The sequence below is a fragment of the Chlorocebus sabaeus genome, chromosome 11 (assembly GCF_047675955.1).
Source record: "Chlorocebus sabaeus isolate Y175 chromosome 11, mChlSab1.0.hap1, whole genome shotgun sequence".
In the NCBI taxonomy this organism is placed as follows: Eukaryota; Metazoa; Chordata; class Mammalia; order Primates; family Cercopithecidae; genus Chlorocebus; species Chlorocebus sabaeus.
In genome coordinates, this window is record NC_132914.1 from 78,057,353 (window position 1) to 78,074,262 (window position 16,910).

The window sequence follows — 16,910 nt, forward strand, 5'->3', positions numbered from 1 at the left end:
TAGTTCTAGCTACTCAGGAGGCTGAGGTAGGAGGATGGCTTGAGCCCAGGAGCTCGAGGCTGCAGTGACTTATGATCACACCACTGCACTCCAGCCTGGGCAATAGAGTGAGACTCTGTCTCTAAAAAAAATGAAAGTGAAAATAAAACATTCTGATTTGAAATAAGAGAGGCATATCTTTGCATTTAACACGGAAAATGTATACCTGTGCATTGTCAACAAGGTTATGCTTTTGTTGGCTATCTAGACCTCAATGATTTATCTGAAATGTCACTGGTCACTGGCCCATCTTTCCAGAAGCAAGATTGAAAAGAGGAAGAGGTATGTTACTGGGAGTCTCTAATCCCTCACCTGGACTATTCTAAGGTAAATGGTTTCTTATATTTTTTTTGTTTGGTTGGTTACTTGTTTATCTGATTTTTTTTTCCTGCTATTTTGCCCAACAACTGGTAGGGCTGGGTTCTGTAGCTGCATTTCTAGGTGCTAGCAAATAGGGAATAGGCAGCAAAGTACTCTTGGGCTGGACTTTAGGCAGTAGGATACATCTGACATGTTGATCTATGGGAAATAGAAAATGTAGTTCCAAAGTTTCCAAGTATCAGGCTTAATCAAGCCTGGGAATCGCTTATTATATGGCGAACCGGTTGACATGGGAAAAACAAGGTAATTTGGGATAACAAGATTACATGTCACACATTTCTATTTAAGAAAACAGGCTTTCTTCCTAACTCTGTGGCTATTGGTTGAAAATGATTTTTCTGCCTTTAGTGCTAACCTACTAAGAAAAGAACTATGGGCACATTTAAATAGACTTGCATATTTGTGGTAGATCCAGAAATACATTTGCTAAAGTTTGGTCTTAAAATACTAAATTATTCCAGAAAGGGCTTAAATTTTCTGAAAATGTCATAACTGGTTTGATTAAATAATGCCAATTATACAATGATTAGTAACTAAATTTTTTACATTGTTTCTTGAAAACTTGAATAACAAACATATGAGAAAATAGAATACCGAAAGACAATATATTGTCTTGTGTTAACTGAGGCAAAGAACAAAACGGCATAAATTTTAAAAATTGTTGTTGGTACAAATGGAACATTTATGAATAGGGATTGTGGAAATGGGAATCATGGTGCAATTTTCCTATTTTAACTCATTACTGACAAGCTTTAAAATAATGTTTCATTATTCCCACATTCCAGAATGTTCTGTTTTAGCTATTATCCATAACAAGTAAAACTAGAACTAGACTGGGACCTGCGATACTTTGGTTCTGGTGCTAACTTAGGCACTCACTAGGTTGAAAGACCACTTAAACTTTCTGTATCTTATTTTCTCATCCATAAAATTACATTTACAGTAGGACAAGGTGCCAAGTGGATCAGTCTCAGATTTACCAACCCCCTGAATTTTTAATAAAAATATTTGCACATGTACATTTTTTTCTAGGAAAAAAAGCCCATAATTTTACCTGATTCACAAATAAGTTTATGATTGCCCAAAGGCAAAGAAAGCGCAGCACTGGGTGCTTTCTATGGTTCCTTTTAACCCTGTATACATTACCAACTTTTATACATTTACTACATGAAAACTCATGTGTTACACATTTGCACCTTCATAAGAACATACATATTTATGCAAATACATAAAGAACCCTGAAAATTTGGCTCTAATGACAGATCACTTTTCAAGGGTGGAAGCCATTTTAATGTAAGATGTTATTCTGAACTAGAAATGTTAGCATGTTTTGTCTGCGATTTCTATGAGCTCAGAGTCCCCTTTGATAATTCAAGATTTATGAAAATCAAAGATATGTTTGTCTACTAATAAAAATGAGTCATCTTAAGGAATTCTTCCATGCACCCAACAAATATTTATGAAATGCTTATTATTTGGCTGATATCATGCTAGGCACTAATTTTCTGTTTGATTAAAATAGACATTTTCTACCTTCAGTCTAATAAGGTAGATGACTATTACTTAAAACTTTAACTAATTTTAATAAGAAAAATAGATGGAGATCCACAAATTATGGATTTGAAACAGTTCTAACTTTTTTTGAGAGCAGTAGGCTGTATTCTATTACTTTTTTGCCCCCTTTGGATCTCAGGTGCAAAGAACAGAATTGGAATCACCATGACCTTTAGTTTATGGCACACACTCATCATTATATGTTGATTCATGAGTGCCTTGGTTTTACTAATTTACTTTTATACACACACACACACCCCCAGAGAGAGAGAGAGAGAGAGAAAATGAGACAGAGAGAGACAGATACAAATTGAAATCTCCCACTGAGACAAAAGCTGGGATCACAAGTAGCTAGGATCAAAACTATGTGGCACCCCTTTTCCCCAAACTCATTCCCTTGGCTCTCCGTGAGTTAAATAGTAACGAAGGGATGAGAACCCAGAAACAGATTCCTACGTGGAGACGATGATGGATCGTAAGGTGACAGACTAGGAAAACTCTAAATATCTTTTAGACACTGGGGTAGGGAAAGATTTCTGAAGTGAGATACGCAAAAAGCATATTCTAAACAAGAGCAATGTGAGCACTTAAAATTGAGAACTTTATTCATGAAAGATACCTTGAAGGCAAGTTACAAAGGAAGAGAATATATTCACTATAAAAACCACCCCCAAAAAAAGCTACTAAGAAGAATATATAAGAAGAATATATAAGAATATGTAAAAGCCCAAGTTAGTAGAAAAACACATGAACGGATGTTTCACAGAAAAATAAACACATATAGCTAAGAGGATATATTCAACAATTGACTGATCAAGTAAACACCAGTAATAACTGCAATGAGACCCCACTGCATTGTACGTCCCACTGATGAAAATTTAAATGTCTCATATACAACTGTTGGAGGTAATATGGATAAACAATTATACATTGTTTGTCAGTGTATAAATTGGAGTAATCAAGTTTGAAAACTGTTTGGCATTGTCTCTTAAAGTTGAATATTCTTGGCCGGGCACGGTGTCTAACGCCTGTAATCCCAGCAGTTTGGGAGGCTGAGGAGGGAGGATTTCCTGAGGTCAGGAGTTTGAGACCACCCTGGCCAACATGGTGAAACCCTGTCTCTACTAAAAATACAAAAACTAGCTGGGCATGCGGGCACATGCCTGTAATCCCAGCTACTTGGGAGGCTAAGGCAGGAGAATTGCTTGAGCCCGGGAGGCAGAGGTTGCAGTGAGCTGAGATCCTGTCACTGCACTCCAGCCTGGCTGACAGAGAGAGACTCAGTCTCAAAAAAAAAAAAAAAAAAAGAAAAGAAAAATTGAATATTCTTATACTTTATGACCCAGAAATACCACATGCACACAAACACCCCAGAGAAGCCTTGGTCATCTAACCAGAGACACATGTATGTTAGTAGTAGTGTCAATCACAATAGTGAAAACCTGGAAATAACTCAAATGTCCATCAATAAGAGACAGTGATTTTATAAACTGTGATATCTTCACACAATGAAATATCACACAGCAGCCAAAGAGAATGAACCGCAGCAACGCCAAAATTATGGAATCTTAGCAGTATTATAGTAAGTGAAAGAGAACATTTCCCGAATATTTCAACAGTATGGTTATCTCTTTATAATATTTTAAATAAATAAAATTTAAATATATTTTAGGAAAAAATACTGCAATCAGACTATATACAAAGAAAAGCAAGGAAATAATGAAAAAAGCTGGGATCAGTTTTCAGCCCTAAATCTATATTTCCCTATGAGAGAAAAAAAAGGAAGAAAGGAAGGAAGAGAGGGAAGAAGAAAGGAAAGGAGCAAGCTAGTAATCGCCTTGCATATATTTGAGTTATGAATGATACTAAGTTCATTTCTTTTTACATGCAAATTACCCCCAGGGATAACAGTAAACTGGCTTAAAAATGTCCATTTGTAACTTAACATTCATTTTAGATGGCTTATACAAATGAACTTCTTTCTCTCCATTTATATTGGCAACACTGAAGCAAGAAAAGGTTAAATGACTTGTTCACTGTGAGGGAAAAACAAAACAAAACAAAAAAAACAGTTGTCATCCGTGTGCCAAAAATAGAAGTTCTGATTTCCAGTCCTGTGATCTCAACAGAAGACAGAATGTTCACTCTGTCTGACTGATATAAAATACAACTTCTTCAAGGACTCTATTATTTTGAACTACTGTGTAAGTACATGTAATTATAAGCTTCTGGAAATATGCACTGTTTATTTTATCATTTGTAATAGCAAATAGAAAGGCTTGGGCTGAGTATTTACACAACAATGACACTAACAGCCTTCAGAGTCATTATAGATGATTTGTAAGGGTCTGTTTAGATATCCTTAAGATCAATGACCCATTAGTGCAATTATAGTCTAAGATGGCTCCTGTACTTGCTACCAGAAAGTGACATGTTGATGTTGCACTCTCTACACATCATTAAAAATGTGTCTTTACTCAGAGAAAGCTGCAGAAATAGAACTATAACTATACTTTAAAATTCTGTTCCCAATGGGTGATGTAGTCATTCTCTTTTTGTAATTCCTCTGATAAAATGATAAATTATATTCTCAGAAAATTGAATAAAACAAATGTGTCCAGAGTTTGTTCCTTCTGGTGGGTTTGTGGTCTCGCTGACTTCAACAATGAAGCCATGCACCTTTGCGGTGAGTGTTACAGCTCTTAAAGGTGGCACGGACCCCAGGGGTGAGCAGCAGCAAGATTTATTGTGAAGAGGGAAAGAACAAAGCTTCCACAGTGTGGAAGGTGACCCAAGCAGATTGCTGCAGCTGGCTACAGTGGCCAGATTTTATTTCCTTATTTGTCCCCGCCCATGTCCTGCTGATTGGTCCATTTTACAGAGTGTTCATTGCTCCATTTTACAAACCTCTAGCTAGCCACAGACAGCTGATTGGTGCGTTTTTACAGAGTGCTGATTGACGCATTTTACAAACCTCTAGGTAGCCACCTAGTGCTGATTGGTGTGTTTTACAATACTAGCTGCAGAGCGCTGATTGGTGCATTTTACAATCCTCTTGTAAGACAGAAAAGTTCTCCAAGTCACCACCCGACCCAGAAGTCCAGCTGGCTTCACCTCTCACAAGTACATTTATTCTGTAGTATTATTTTTATCAGTTAAAAAATCTTCATAGTACCTGTCTTTCTTACCCCATTCACACAGTCTTGCATAGTTATATATTCCAAGTATCCATACATGCTCACCTTTTCATGTAGATGTAATCTATGTGAAGAAAAGCATAGATTGCTTGCTATGTAACTATAGATTCACAGAACTGGAAGGACCACAGGGGATCGGCTACCTAGTGGAGCAGTGTTTTTCAACTGATATTATAGTCCCTTATTAATTAGTCTTTATTGGGGAGTAGGAGAGGGGTGGGAGAGAGAGGAGATATCATGGACACTTTAGAAAATCTAATGAAATTTGTGAAGTTATCCCAAGAAAAATCCACTCATGTGTGTAAATGTTCATGTCATTTATTTATTTGTTTGCATTTGACATTGAGTTATTTCACATATTACAAAAAATTACGTGACTCATTTTTCTTGTAAAAATTGATGACCTCTTTCTAAATAAAACAACAATAAATGCAAATTACTAACCAAATCATATATAAAAAAGAAAACATAGTTTCTGCTTAAAATAGTTTTCAATGAGAAGGCTGTTTTATTTGGCTTAATAAGAAGTTAAAATTTAGGCTACTCTGGGACACTTTGCCTTTGGGATAGCTCTGCTGTGTCTATGGAGCAGCCAAAAAAACAAACAAAAAAAAGGAGTAAGTTAAAATTTAGAGTGGTCCTTCCTTTATATGAAAATATTGGTGTTATTTTTAGTATCCAAACAATTTTTCATCTGTTTTAATAGCAGTATGTGCTCAAAGTTGCAGCTCACATAGCTTTCAGTATCAAACAGAATTAAATTCCCTATCAGTCAGAGCAGAGTAGACTTTTATCAAGACACCTGAGCTTTCTCCAAGATACTTCAAGGTGAATTCAGGTTCTGTGAAACCCTTTGTCCTCAAGTCAAATGTAATTATTTTTGGAAAGCTTAGTGTCAACAATGCAGCCTTTGTCAGTAAGGGAAGATGTTTGAATTCTTTCAGTTTTATGTAGTCTAAGCAGAAATAACTTTTAAAAGAGTTTTGTAGTCTTTACAGATGTTTGTAGATCTTCTCCGTGGACAAACTTACATGTCCTTCTCATTTTCAACTCCCTTGCCCTCCCTAAAGTCTTTCTTTCAGCACTTTTATGTCAATGGAAAGGTCACAAGATTTTACCTCTAATTTCTTCCTCCAAAATAACAGTTCTTTCCAGAGTCACCCTACTAGACCAGAAAATCTGAAATTGAAAGACTAGCCTCATTTTTTTTTTTTTTTTTTTTTTTTTTTGGCCTAACATCTTCCTTGTAGATGTAGATAAACCTCTCTTGTCAAATTGTTTTAAGATTCAGCTCTCCTTTACTTAAAAAATAAATAAAATTAAATTTCTGACCCAAGTTCAGCCAAGCGCATTAACACTTATCCAATGGAAAGCCAAAAAATTTCTGACAGTAAAAAGAATACATTTTGCTTCATTTCTAAATAAAAACTTTTGAAACTCTAGATTTCTGGCTATGGCTGTGAAATTATTAGGTTGCTTTTAACAGAGCAGGCAAAGCATCTTTTTAGGATAATTATCAGTATCTTTCACACGAATGCATGCTGATGGTGAGGGCAACATGTCTCTGTGAAAAGTGGAACCTCTGTCTTCACCAGATTAATTACGCTGGATCTTGCATCAAGAAACTCCATATGTACCCCATATGTACTTGCAGTATCAAGATTTTTGTTCCATTAGGAGTTTTGCTTGATAAGAAACTCTGTTGGGAGGAAGCAACACACACACACACACACACACACACACCTCAACATTCAGGTGAGAGATAAAAATCAGAGTTTTACTGAAACAATCATAGTTTTCACCCAGCTGCATGCCAAATGGGAATGACACAGCTGTTATTTTCACCATAACTGGCTTTGAAATATTGGCAAAATACCAGAGTTCAAGAGTAGGTTCTAGTAAGTGAACAGAGGTGTCATTAATTTTTTTTCTTCTAAGCAACCCACCAGCTCAAGCATTTCTAGAGGACTTGAAATGATAAAGCTTTCTCCAGTTATTTATGGTTTCTTTTGATTGGAAACATGTCAAAAGTTTCATGTTAGGGCAAATATAAGTTTTGGTAAATTTCCATCCTTTTAAAATTGAACTTCTTCTCTAGGGGAAAAAAAAATCTATATTGTGTGATTTATTTTCAGGATGCTCAGAAATAAGCTTTCTTGACTTCATCCTATCATTGGCAGGAAACTTATCACACAAGAAACAGTCTGGCTTTTGTGTCCCATCACATTTAGCAATGCAAATAAAATCAAAGGAAATGTAGGAGCCATCAGCTTTCTTTTCTCTGACATTTGCCAACTTAAGCTAAGTTTAATGTGAACAGAAAGAGATATGCACAAACATAATGTCAGATGCATTTTCATTAATTCTGATGAAAGCAATGCCATTCCAGATGTCATTGTACAAGGATAGTAACTTTATGTGAAAAAGTACATGCTACTCTGTCCATGTTTAAAGGAAAACACCAAAATATTTTAAAACAATAAAAAGATTAAAAGATTAAATATATTAAAAAACAAAAAAACATATTTTACCATAAACAATTTTTTGCACGAAAAGCAAAAATAATAAAGCTAAGTTTTATATATATTATATATATATATATATATATTTGCTGTTACTTAACCTACAACATAAAGTCTGTATATGATCTTTAACTAAAATACCCCTTTTCTAAAGTGATCTCAAATGTACCATCTAATCTCTGCTGTTGTTATATAGGAAGTTTTCTGTATTACAAATGAGCCCACTATTGGGTGGTAAACCTTACGTTACACATTACTTTTCTCTTTATGTGGCTAAATATCACCAAGTTCGTAACTTCTTGTCATCTATCAAGGTATCCAGATCTCTTTTCATGCTGGTTGCCTTTTTCTACAACCACTACAATGTGTTAACATCTATCTGAAAGTTTGGAGCCATCTATTTAAAAATTTTGCATTTTTTGAATGATCAAGAACTACAGTACCATTGTTCTTCTCATTCTTAACTAATATTTCTTTTTTGGCGTACATATGTACATATTTTATTGAGTATCTAGGAGTGAAATTATGTAAATAAATGCAATGCTAATCGTTTCTCTATAGGTTCTTTTGGATTTTATACATATATGATCATATCATCTGTGAATAACATTATTATCATTTTTCTTTTATTCTAATATTTACACCTATTTTATGTTTTACTTGACTTATTTTAGTGGCTAGGCCATTCAGAAAAATAGTGAATGACAATGGTGATTCTTAACTAATATTTCTAATTTTAGCTTTTTATCACTAAATCCATCAAGATTTTTACCACAATAGCTACCGTTTCTTAATTGTCAACTCTTTAAGGTAGGCACTGTATTAGTCAAGGTATGTAATGTGCTATCTCATTTTATTTAATCTTTCTGACAATTCTATGAAGTTATTATTGTCTTATTTTACCTTAAAAAAGAGAATAAGCAAAACCAAGATCACAGAAATTAAGTAACTTGGCACTAGATTAAAAAATGATGTGGTCAAGCAAGGATGTGAATCCAGATTTGTCACAATCCATTGCCAATATTCTTTCTGCACTTTTCCATTATATTACAATAAGTTATGATTCAGTGTCAGCTTTACTTCCCTCCCTCCCTCCTTCCTTCATTTTTTCTTTCTTCTCTCTCTCCCTCTCTCCCTGTTTTTCCCTTCTTTTTCCTTCTTCCCTTTTTCTTCCCTCCCTCTCTCCTTCTCATCCTTCACTCTCTCCCATTCTTTCTTCCTCCAATTCCTCTTTCTCCTATTATCCTTATTTTATCTCATACTGTCACTAATTAGCCAAGTATGTATTTTCTTAGGGTAATTCTGAATCTAGGTTGTATCACCCAACTAAGCATTGGCTGTCTTATAAAGCTGATTAAGTTTTCCTTCTGTGTTTTCATCCACATAGTAGATTAAGACATTAATAGACATTAATTTGAAGAGCATCAAGAACAAAAGCTTGTGTCGTAATGCTACTTCTCACATGGTTGTGGAATTAGGGTGCGATAGCTCAATTTATTTTAATTATTGATGGTGGGGTAATGGATATAAATATACTAGTCTTGTGTGTTTTCTTAGATTCAGCTTATGGAAACTACCATGTCTCTTTCTATCTGCTATTCATTCCGTAACTTACCAAAACACCATACTTAGAGATAATGTGGGATCCTACTCTTTAATAATGATAAAATCCATTGACTGTGTAATTATTGGCTACCACACACTGTATTAGGTAGCCGTACATACATGATATTTAATTAGCAGGATCAGTGCAAGACTGGTGGTATTAGTCCATTATTTTAAACTAAAAAGTACAATTTTAGAGAAGGCAAAAATAGGTAGCCAAGTTGGGATTCAAACTTTGGTCAATTTGACCACAACACTACTCTAAGGACTTTGCTTCTGTCTCTGATCTGACAGAATGTCTCACGGTGACCTTTCCCACATAGCCTTCTTGGGAGGCATTGTGGTGAAAATTCCCATTCCCTTCAAAAACTAATTCTCACTGGGGACCAGGAGCACTTGAACAGTAGATGGATAAACTCCAAATATTTCTCCTATCTTGATTATATCTTTAATTTCATAAGACAAAAAAATCCCTTTATAAAAATAATAATGAAAGTAGGAGAAAATGAGAGACAAGAAGCAAATAAAATTTGTGACCCAACTTTCTTAAAATTTTAACAATTGCAACCCGCCTAATGGCCATAGGTACTTATATTGGTTACAAATTTCATATAAGTTTTCAAAGATGTATCAGTTTATACAACATAGTTTTAAAACATTGATTTTGTTTTACAGCAATTAAAGGACTGATGCTGCTTATAACCTTTTGCCAAAATAAATCTGGTTTGATCATTGTGTATCATCAGTCAGGACAGCCTGGGTAATGCTGAGGTACAATAATCTCTAAACCTTGGAGATTTAGAGTAACAAAGGTTTATTTCTTGCTCAGATTACATGTTCATAAAAGGTTAGCTAGAGTCTATATTTTTTATTTTCTCATTCTTAAACCCAGACTGATTGATAATTTATCATATAAAACTTACTCATTGCCTAGCAAAGGGAAGAGAACATGGCAAATCATTTACTTACTCATAGGCTCCTAGGAAGAAGTGAAACATATAGCTTCTTCCACTCACATGTGATTAGCTAAAGCAGTTATCATAACCATAGATAGGTTTAGAAAGGATGGAGAAATTCAACTGTAGCATGTACAAAGAAGTAGAGAACCAGGCCAGTTTTGAAATCCTACTATCACAAAATGACAGTCATTCCATATAGTGTTGATTTATTTTCTTATTCTATAGTTCTACTACTTTAGAAAATACTAACATTCAGTTTGGTAATTGGCCAAAGAAGGCAGTTTTTGGTGATTATGATATTTTGTTCTGCATTTTTGCTTCAAACCTGCATATAGCAGTTATAAATGTGCGAGTAAGTCCTTACAACAGACCACTGTTAGCAGTATGTCACCCTCCAGGTCAATGAGCACGTCATCCTGAAAAGCAGGAGCATGAATAATTCATTTTACAACTTAGAAGATGATGATAGTACACAGATTGTTATTTTTTTATTACTTTGGTTGCCACGATAATTCCTTTGTACTCTGTATTCTTTGTATTCTTTGTATTAGATGTCTTCTTAAAATATGATCTCTTATACATTTATTGATTTCTTTCTCTGAGGCACAAAGAACATGAAGTTTTGGGGCAAAGTCTAACTCTTGACAATTGAGCTATTTGCACTGCAATTCCGTTCTCTTAGGGAATTCTTTTATTCAAAAATCAATATTTCATAATCATAATATTTCAACCCTATTTATATGTTTAGGCTAATTCAACTAATTAATACAGTGTGAAGCTAAAGCTTGAAGTCACTTGAAATCACAGAAATGATCTTTACAGAGAATATCGGTACCATAAAATATTTATTTCATCTCTCATTCAAAAACTTGTGTAAATGTGCTCTTCTCAGCCAGCACATCTCATTATAGAAAAGTAGTATCATGTGTCAGCCCATTTCTCTGCCATGTTCTTTAAAATCACTTGCACAGATTAGATGCAATTTAAATATTGATCAGGGCTCTTTAGAGATCCTTCAGCAATAAAACATGACTAAGAAAAGCATTGCTTACCACTGTCTGTATTCTGTGAATAAAGATATGTGAGGATTTGCATTCAAGTGTAAGTTACTTCTTGACAGAGGAATGCCTTTCTTAGTTGTACATGTAGATGATCTTCCTTCAGTACTGATCTCAGCATATACTTTCATGCTTTCTTACAGGTTATAGAAAAATATAGTTAAGGGAGCTTCGAATCTCTTTTAAGGCCATCTATTTCTAGTTAAAAAATTAAAACTTTACCAAACTATTCTTTTCATATAGGTGCTGCACATATGCCAGGAGCTGATTCAGTGGTTTCATCCAAAAGTAAAGCAAAATGTGGAATTATTTCAACATATAATACTAACTACTGTTATGTAAGGCAATGAAAATATTTTTGGCAAAAACTTGTCCTGCTTTCTTTTTTGAGCATAATTTGTATTTTACAATCTTGTTGGCAAAAGTGTGACCTGCAACTCTTTTTGCTCTGCTGAGTGCAACTAAGAATGATGCCACTGTCATTTTTGTTCTTTTCTCTGTTTTACATGACAACATTAATAACTTTCACAAGGAAAAGTATTAACTAGCAAATATTTCTGAAAAACTCAGATAACCACAAAGATTATGAGCTTTATTTGAATAAAAAACCAAAACTTCGAAGTTTTTTTTTTTTTTTTTTTTTTGCCAGTATTACAATCAGTACCCAAGACACCAAGAGAGGAAGTATTCTAGGCTCACTAAATGTAACTTTGAGACATTTATTATCATACTTTAAAACTGCACTTTTCTTTACTGGCATTTGGTTTCACCTACCTGGCAACATGCATTCATATTTTGTATTTTAATTGAATAACTTTTCACTAGAAAGATTCATATTATTATTCAGAATCGTTGTTTATATATTGCTACTATTATTATTTCCCACAGCAAATGTAAATCAACACAATAAGAATAATAAAGAAAATTTCAAACTTAGCAAATATAAACAATATCATATGAATGGCATAAAATGTTAGCCAAGATGAAGTAATCTTTTACAATTCCTGTATAACGTGCATTGCCTTTAAGAACAAAATTATTACTAAGGAGTTTACTGTGAATATAAAATTAATCTTACTAGTTCAAATTTATAAAATGTAAGGTAGATAAATTACATCATCTGCTTTCCCTGTGAAAATGCCAAACTGTCTATAGATCAGTTATAGACTTCTACAGACTACCAATGACGCACACACTTTACCATGGGAAGAGTTTGTTAGATGGATTTATAATGCCTAAACAAAGCCCCCATATTTACTTTCCATTTTCATTTCATTCTCATTTCCCTTAGCAAACTCTAAAAAAAAAAAAAAAAAAAAGAAAGAAAAAAAGGCTGGTGTGTTTATTTGAACAGATATCCATATCACATTTATATTTCCAGACCCAACTTCTCCCCTAACCTTCAGATTTAGATGCCTGTTAGACATCTCTACTTGGATATCTCAAAAGCATCATCAACTTATTAAGTCCATAATGGAGTTCCTGGATAGTCTTCTGCAAAACTAGTCCACCTTATTATAACATCAGTCATTCAATTGTTCAAGCCCAAACCTAAGATTCAATAGGGTCTTCTTTCTTTCACATCCCATATCGCCATCCAGTTCATTAATAATTTCTGTTGACTTTGCTCTAAAAAAATATATCTGGAATCAGACAACTTCCCATTTTGCAGTGCTGCCACCTTTGTCCCAAGTTTGCTATCATCTCATCTCTCACTCAATCTACTCACTACTTAATCACTAGTCTCTCTTTGTTTCTACTTTTGTACTCACACTTGTAGTCTCATCACAGCATCCAGACACACATTTTCAAAAAGCAAATAAAAGCAGGTCAGAACTCTCCAGGGGCTTCCTATCATACTTAGAAAGAAATACAATGTTCTTACTATATGGCCTGCCGGACCTATGTGTTCTCCTCTCCAGCTACCTCTAGGGAGCCTACCTTGCTAACTCTACTGCACACATATTAGCTTTCGGTTTTTGCACTTGTGATTTCTTCTACCTGGAACACTATGAGCCCTGATATTTGTGTGACTGTTCCATTACTTTTTTGCTTTCTTTTTTTCATTTATTTGCTTTTGTTCCTGACCACATTAAATAATAGAGCTTCGACCAGACCCCTCTAATCCTGCTTTATTTCTCTCCAGTCTTGTCACTCTGATATTGCATTGTACATTTATTTATCATAGTCTTCTCCCATTAGACTGTGAGTTCCATGGTGGTAGAGACTCTGAATTCATCATAAGCCACGTACTCAATGAGCAGAGGTATTTATTTGATGTATCCTATCCTTTGGTTACTTCTATGGAAAGCAGAATGCTAAGATATAAAAGAGATGGTAGAATCTCTAAAATGGAAAAAAAAAAGGTCATCAAATTTCGGGGGAATGGCACTCTGTGAAGGAAGAAAACAGAGTATAGGAAATTTGGCCTTGGTCTACAGAGTGAGCACAGGAGTGACACCTGTAATCAAGAGGACGCTCATGCAGTTTTGAGATATTTTATACCTTTCCCACTGAGGGGAAGCTAATGGAAAAGAATCCTTATGCTGAGAAATTTCCTTATAGCCTTCAATCAAATTCATAGGTTAAAACTTAGAGACGTTGTTATGGTTATGTACTTAAGCTGTGTTCAATATTAACAAAAATTAAATAGTGAGCACTTCACCTGATAAATATTTAGCACAAGCACAGCATAAGTCAACAAATTCCAACAAAGGTCAAATTTTACATGCATTGCATAGGCACCAGTTTAACTCTGTAGTGAGAAGTTTTGTATGTCTTTACCTTGATCTTTCCTGCCTAGTGACTAAACTAGTATTGTTGAGGTAAAAGAACATACATTAGCCACAAGAAGAGTTGTAAAGAGAAAGGTGGAGTGACACAAGCATTCATGAGAGGTGCCTGCCCTATGCTACAATAAACTCTCTAGGTAGTCATCGGTTTCAACAGACTTTGGAGAGAATAACAGTAGGTAATTCAACACTGAGGACTTTTGGCAGGGCAAATGGATTTATGGACTTTAGGTTCTAACTAATGAATTATTACTTGGTTCCTGTTGGGGAAGGAGTAATGGGTTACCAAGTAAAACAATATAGTTTATAGATCTCAAGTGACTTATCTTTTAACCAATTAAATTCATTCATTGAATGGTCAATCCCACTCAAAGTCAATACAAAATTCAAATAGTCATTTTAATATACTTGTTTCACCTTAGTCTTCTTGAAACCATTAGTCAAGAAAGGATTACAATGTAGATTTGTTGGAAAGACATACCAGCCTAACTGTATATTTTCCATCATTGCCTTAGACAGTAACGTTTAGTCAGTAGGAGGTTACTACTTCAGATTTACCTGGGAAAGAATTAATTGTATGTTCTTTTTAGACAACCTCAGCCCCTATTAATGATAACTAGTTCTACCTGAATTTCTAGGTGGCTTCATGTGACCAATAAATAGCATAGACTACATGCAACAGTCACCTGCTAGGCAGTCCCTTCATTGGTACCAGAAGATCAACATTTGGTTTTCTATGAATGTATAAATCCTGGCTGGATCTAATTTAGCAGGCTAAACTATATTTTATCATCTGTCCAAGGAGCTAAAAACAAAAAATTAAAATGTAGTTCCAATCTTAACAATTTCAACTGTTTGTGTAGAAAAGACATGTTTTCTATGAAGAAGACATATGGTTGAATTTAGTTACTAAAATCTTAGTGCCATACCTCTCGAATAGCTGTACAAAACTCACTCTGAAGCACTTTTTTGAGGGATTGTAGCTTGTGCACTGGTACTTCTCCAGATTCCTGTAGTTTTTCCAGTAATTCAATTGCTCTTGCAACATCTGAATGAAAAAAAAAAAAAACCAAAATAGAGAAACCTAGAATAAATTGTATCTCATCAGCTCATAGTACTATTATTCCAATTGGATGATGACATTGAAAAGCAAGTGGAGTTAAATTGCATAATCAGAATTTATATTCATAGCTTATTGGTCTCATCTTTTGGTTAAAGGTCATTTTAACTTGTTCCACACATTTGTCACTTCATACATTTTCTTTGATGGGATTTCATGTAATTTGTGTCATACAAATGAGTTTGAATATTATGTCAGTAAAGAAGAGCTGGACACATGTCTATTATTTATTCTGATACTGCAATAACAAAACTAATTCTGTCAGTTTTACCTCTGAGATGCTTCCTTTCAGTTCAACTTTTCCTTTCCTATTTCAGTTTGTCATAGCTACAACGTTACATGTATTACTATAAACTGTGCATCTCTGCAGTTTGTCTATAAACTTCTTGAGGGTGGGAACTTGTCTGGTTTGGTTACCATTGTATCCTCAGGGTATAGTACATCATAATGAATAAAATTAATGTACTTTTCTCATTTCACTGCCATTGGATTATTCCAGACCCTCGTCATCTCTCCTCTGTCCAATTGGAATTATTTCTTCTCCTACAACCTCTTCAAATGGTCCACAAAGTTATTTTCCTAAAACAGAAGTCTGATCATGTGCCCATCTACCAGCCTTTAGAACAGTACTAAGCAAGAGTTTTCAATAACAGTTATTTTAAATGCTTCTCTTTCATTTAACAATATCAAAGGTTCATGTATCAAGAAACATGTAGTCTTTTATAGCCATAAACTTTAAAATTCCCTGGATTATTTCATATTGCCAAGAGAAAATAATTCAATCAAGGGCCACTTAAAAATACTTATGGGTGAGCTCTTCTATCCTTGTGGCTGCAGTAAGTAACTCACTGAAAAACCACTGAGGCATTTATGTTATGGGATATGAGGTTTTCGATTCCTAAGTGCCTAGCTCCAGAAAGCATCCTACATCCCTGCCATCAGCTCATAAATTTATCCATTCACTCATCCATCCAGTAATTTGAGTTTCTGTTATTAATGCTTGGTGCCAGCTTAACAAGAATATGATACCCCTTTTCAAAGCTCACAATCTAATGAGAAAGAAATATAATAGCACAGCCACCTACAATAGAATTGTTAGCACCTCAGAATCTGGGTGGGGTTAGCATAGGTGTATGTACCTAACTGAATAAAATAACAAAAAGTGACTTTGATGGAGACTCTCTTTGAAGTAGTCATTCTGATTGCCAATCATGGGCCAAAGTAGCACAAATCATTGAATCAATGTGACACTGCCAGTTTCTAAAGTCTACCTTTTAGTACACAAACGGGAAGTCTACATAGTCAATTTGACAAAACCAGATACTTCCATAATCAATAAGGTACCAAGCTGAGATTTTATGCATTTCTAACTGCAAAAAATTACCTAGGCTGCAGTAAGCCATGACTGTACCACTGGACTCCAGCCTAGGAGACAGCGTGAGACCCTATCTCTAAAACAACAGTAAGAAAAATTCTACCTAGATGCCCATGGATGCATGGAACTCTCTGACCTCATTTTTTTTCCCCCTAAAACTTGCTCTTCTTTTCTTTTGTTTCATATTTCCAAAAATTTCTTCCCCCAAACAAGTCATCTTCTCAAGCAAAACTATGGTGTCTTTCACACTCCCTTTGCATGCAGATAGTCGGCAAGTGCGGTCGATTCTATCTCGGAATTGCCTTTTG

At 34.8% G+C, this 16,910-nt stretch overlaps 1 protein-coding gene across 2 annotated transcripts in view; it reads right to left on the reverse strand.

The window, feature by feature from the left end:
- Window positions 1–16,910, reverse strand: part of LIN7A (lin-7 homolog A, crumbs cell polarity complex component) — a 150,652-nt gene that overhangs the window by 77,576 nt on the left and 56,166 nt on the right. Inside the window, exon 2 of one of the 2 annotated variants that reach the window (XM_008004124.3) lies at window positions 15,037–15,155. The exons of the other annotated variant lie outside the window; for it this stretch is intronic. Within the exon in view, the coding sequence (XP_008002315.1) occupies window positions 15,037–15,155 (119 nt within the window). The remainder of the gene's footprint in view (window positions 1–15,036; window positions 15,156–16,910) is intronic. 2 annotated transcript variants of the gene reach the window in all.